This window comes from Neophocaena asiaeorientalis, unplaced genomic scaffold, assembly GCF_003031525.2.
Source record: "Neophocaena asiaeorientalis asiaeorientalis breed wild unplaced genomic scaffold, Neophocaena_asiaeorientalis_V1.1 scaffold142, whole genome shotgun sequence".
Lineage (NCBI taxonomy): Eukaryota > Metazoa > Chordata > Mammalia > Artiodactyla > Phocoenidae > Neophocaena > Neophocaena asiaeorientalis.
In genome coordinates, this window is record NW_020174563.1 from 3,791,258 (window position 1) to 3,796,367 (window position 5,110).

The 5,110-nt window shown below is 37.6% G+C and overlaps 1 protein-coding gene across 1 annotated transcript in view; it reads right to left on the reverse strand.

Annotated features, from left to right (window-relative positions):
- Positions 1-5,110, reverse strand: part of MIB1 (MIB E3 ubiquitin protein ligase 1) — a 117,930-nt gene that overhangs the window by 28,337 nt on the left and 84,483 nt on the right. Inside the window, exon 14 of the mRNA XM_024757922.1 lies at positions 358-490. Coding sequence (XP_024613690.1) covers positions 358-490 — 133 coding nt within the window. The remainder of the gene's footprint in view (positions 1-357; positions 491-5,110) is intronic.

Here is a 5,110-nt window from a genome sequence, read left to right on the forward strand (position 1 = left end):
CACACACACCACTAACTCCCTCCATTTAAGAACCAATGTTAGGGGAATTCCCTGGTGGTCCAGTGTTTAGGGCTCCATGCTTCCACTGAAGGGGGCACAAGTTCGATCCCTGCTTGGGGAACTAAGATTCTATATGCTGTGTGGCGCAGCCAGGGAAAACAAAAATAAAAACAAAAACTAATGTTAGGCGGAAGACTAAAGTTATATTATATCTGAATCTGCATCATCATGGGATTTTGCTGTAAGATCCCATCATCATAGGATTTTACTTATTATCAACTAATAAGTAGCTGATGAAGTAAAAAATAGATAGCAATGACCCAAAATTGTTAAAAATTACTGAACTGCTTTTCCTACCTGATGTACCAACAGTTCAGCCACTTCTACATGATTATTGAGGGCAGCCAGATGCAAGGCAGTATAACCATCATCTTTCTTCTCATCCACAATCCACGGTCTTGGTAATTTCGACAGTAAAACACGCATTGCACTGAAAGTCAAATATTTAATTAAATATTTTCTTTAGAAAAAATATTCAAAAGAAACTTTTAAAATCAAATGAATATACTTCTCTTTAAAGAAAATTATGCCCTTAGAGACAAAAAGAAATTCAAAATTTCTAAATCGGGCTTCCCTGGTGGCGCAGTGGTTGAGAGTCCGCCTGCCGATGCAGGGGACACGGGTTCGTGCCCTGGTCCAGGAAGATTCCGCATGCCGCGGAGCGGCTGGGCCCGTGAGCCATGGCCGCTAAGCCTGCACATCCAGAGCCTGTGCTCCACAACGGGAGGGGCCACAACAGTGAGAGGCCCGCGCACCGCAAAAAAAAAAAAAAAAATTTAAATCTTAAATACACAGCCTTTTGATATTGTAAGAGGTAAACAAATTATTGCTGTTTGGAGAACAGAATCAAAACAGAATGGGAGTGCTACAAAAGGGAAACATTATGAGAGGAAAAATACCAAAGGTAAAAGAAATATACCCTAATAAGGATATATGTTGGCCTTGTGGAATCTCTTAGGTTCAACTGGAATAGTATATATTAACGAAGAGTTAGTAAAGAACAACAAGGTAACAACAGCTAAGAAGGAAAAATTGTGATAAGACAAATCTTAGGTAGCTGGCAGATTATCATGAACTCTGCAGAATTAAAAATGTGATATATGCCATTTAGCAGTGCTAAATCCAGTTGATATCAAAACACACAAAATGGTCACTATTAATCTAGTATTTAAAATTTAAGATATGGTAACAAAGTATCTCCAAAGCAAAAAAGACAAAGTTATCCTAAAGAGCACCAAAGATTAAACCGTAAAAAATCAGGGGAACTAATTATCAAGAAATCATGCTTTGTAGAGAAAAAGCTAGCCTACCACTCAAAAAGGAAAATAAAATCAGAAGCAACTTTCCTAAGCCTAACCAGTCTAACTTTTCTTAACATAGAGGTTTTGTGTGGAAAACTCATAACGTAATTTGGAAAAAATCTCCCTTAATACATCTATCAACTAATTGTTTTTCTTTAGGAGTGAGACCTAAGATAACTGCTCCCATAAAGAGTATTGGACTTGGCTCAGACACACTGATATACGTATTAGATATTGAATCTTCCCTCACACCTAAAAAAGGCAGTAAACACAGAAAAGAAAAGCTTTTAAAATTGTGCCAATAGAGTATAAAAGGGCAAGAAATAACAGTAAGATACATATCGGGATAGTTTTTCGTAAGGTGATACATATGAGAGAAAAATTTTTAATAGAGAAATGTTATAAACATATGGAGAAACAGTCTGAAGATGCAAAATAAGAATGTGTGTAAATGAAACTATAAGTCTCTAAAATAATGAGACTAAGGCCTAACATGAGCCAGAGCATGTTTCCTTAACAGCAGTGGTCTATGAATCCCCAACAGGAAATCCAAGACATCTGAGAACAAGTTTTGAAGGATCCAAGAATCTCCAAAACTGTACTCAAATCTGGAAGTTTATAGCTTTTCTCAGATTTTTAAACAGGTTTATGACCCAAGGTGTACTGAGAATCAAAACTTTAAGACAGCCTTTGGTGGTTGTTACTGAAGTTACAATCACTGTTTATGGGTAACAAGACTTCTTTAGAAATCTATGAACCATTTTCTCCCAGAAAATACACATAAAAATCTTTACATACAATTCTGAAGGAGTCCAAACCCCCTAAGGTTCCATTCACGGACCTCATACAAAGCTAAAGATTCCTGCTTTAGCTCGTTTTCAGTAATTATAAAGATTCTATACCTCCTCATTCAGTGGATTAAAATAGAATACTAGAAATTCTGTAGATTTTGACTCAAATTCTTAATGGGGAAAAGTACTGGTACAACAATATACTACTGATTGTTTGCACTTAGCATAATCATGATGCTAATGCCATAAATTATCTGTTCCCTTACACACCTGACCATGTGATAAACGGAATTTAGCTTTATGATTCTTTTGGAGAGTTTTGAATATTCAAGCATTAAATCATGTGAAAAAAGTTTTAATAAAGACAAAATCTAATCATTAAAAATAATAAGTGTATGCTTCTGTGTAAGATTTTCTCTGTATAGCTTTGCTTCCAACATTTGTCCTAAGGTTCTATCCGTCCCTTTTTTTTTTCTAAATATTTTTATTGTTCTCCTGTCTTCTCCTTGGATGCCGTGTGAATAAGGCCTGTCTTCACGGCAAACCTCGGATATCTTAGCGTTTTGGCTTGCTATGTTTCTGACAAAGGGAACTTGGCTTGGATAAATCGCCCAGCAAAGAAAAATCCAAGACACCAGTAAGATTTTCACCACAGTTGTCTACGCCATGTGGCTGAGAGGGTCTTGGTGCTCTGGCCGGGTGTCAGTACTGAGCCTCTGAGGTGGGAGAGCTGAGTTCCAGACACTGGACCACCAGACACCTCCTGGCCCCACGTAATATCAACCAGCGAGAGCTCTCCCAGAGATCTCTGTCTCAACACTAAGACCCAGATCCACTTGACAACCAGCAAGTTCCAGTGCTGGACACCCCAGGCCAAACTAGCAAGACAGGAACACAACTCCACCCATTGGCAGAGAGGCAGCCTAAAATCATAATAAGTTCACAGACACCCCAAAACATACCACCGTATGCAGTCCTGCCCATCAGAAAGACAAGATCCAGCCTCATCCACCAGAACACAGGCACCAGTCCTCTCCACAAGGAAGCCTACACAAGCCACTGAATCAACCTTACCCACTGGGGGTAACACCGAAAACAAAGGGAACTACAAACCTGCAGCAAGCAAAAGGAGACACCAAACACAGTAAGTTAAGCAAAATGGGAAGACAGAGAAACACACAGCAGATGAAGGAGCAAGGTAAAAACCCACCAGACCAAACAAATGAAGAGGAAATAGGCAGTCTACCTGAAAAAGAATTCAGAGTAATGATAGTTAATGATCCAAAATCTTGGAAACAGAATGGAGAAAATACAAGAAACGTGTAACAAGGACCTAGAAGAACTAAAGAGCAAACAAACAATGATGACCAACACAATAAATGAAATTAAAAATTCTCTAGAAGGAATCAATAGCAGAATAACTGAGGCAGAAGAACGGATAAGTAACCTGGAAGGTAAAATAGTGGAAATAACTACCGCAGAGCAGAATAAAGAAAAACGAATAAAAAGAATTGAGGACAGTCTCAGAGACCACTGGGACAACATTAAATGCACCAACATTCAAATTATAGGGGTTGCAGCAGAAGAAGAGAAAAAGGGACTGAGAAAATATGTGAAGAGATTATAGTTGAAAACTTCCCTAATATGGGAAAGGAAATAGTCAATCAAGTCCAGGAAGCACAGAGATTCTCATACAGGATAAATCCAAGGAGAAACACACCAAGACACATATTAATCAAACTATCAAAAATTAAAGACAAAGAAAAAATATGAAAAGCAGCAAGGGAAAAGCAACAAATAACATACAAGGGAATCCCCGTAAGGTTAACAGCTGATCTTTCAGCAGAAAATCCGCAAGCCAGAAGGCAGTGGCAGGACATATTTAAAGTGATGAAAGGGAAAAACCTACAACCAAGATTACTCTACCCAGCAAGGATCTCATTCAGATTCGACGGAGAAATTAAAACCTTTACAGACAAGCAAAAGCTAAGAGAATTCAGCACCACCAAACCAGCTTTACAACAAATGCTGAAGGAACTTCTCTAGGCAGGAAACACAAGAGAAGGAAAAGACCTACAATAACAAACCCAAAACAACTACAAAAATGGTAATAGGAACATACATATTGATAACTACCTTAAATGTAAATGGATAAAATGTTCTAACTATAAAAGACACAGACAGGCTGAATGGATACAAAAACAAGACCTGTATACATGCTGTTTACAAGCGACTCACTTCAGACCTAAAGACACATAGACTGAAAGTGAGGGGATGGAAAAAGATATTCCATGCAAATGAAAATCAAAAGAAAGATGGAGTAGCAATTCTCATATCAGACAAAACAGACTACCTACCACAATGCTATGAGACTAGGTATCAATTACAGGAAAAAAAAAACGTAAAAAATACAAACACATGAAAGCTAAACAATACCATACTAAATAACCAAGAGATCACAGAAGAAATCAAACAGGAAATCAAAAAATACCTAGAAACATGACAATGAGAACACAATGGCCCAAAACGTACGGGATGCAGCAAAAGCAGTTCTAAGAGGGAAGTTTATAGCAATACAATACTACCTCAAGAAACAAGAAACATCTCAAAGAAACAACCTAACCTTACACCTAAAGCAATTAGAGAAAGAAGAACAAAAAAACCCCAAAGTTAGCAGAAGGAAAGAAATCATAAAGATCAGATCAGAAATAAATGACAAAGAAATGAAGGAAATGAAAACAAAGATCAATAAAACTAAAAGCTGGTTCTTGGAGAAGATAAATAAAATTGATGAAACATTAGCCACACTCATCAAGGAAACAAGGGAGAAGACTCAAATCAACAGAATTAGAAATGAAAAAGGAGAAGTACCAACTGACAATGCAGAAATACAAAGGATCATGAGAGATTACTACAAGCAACTATATGCCAATAAACTGGACAACCTGGAAGAAATGG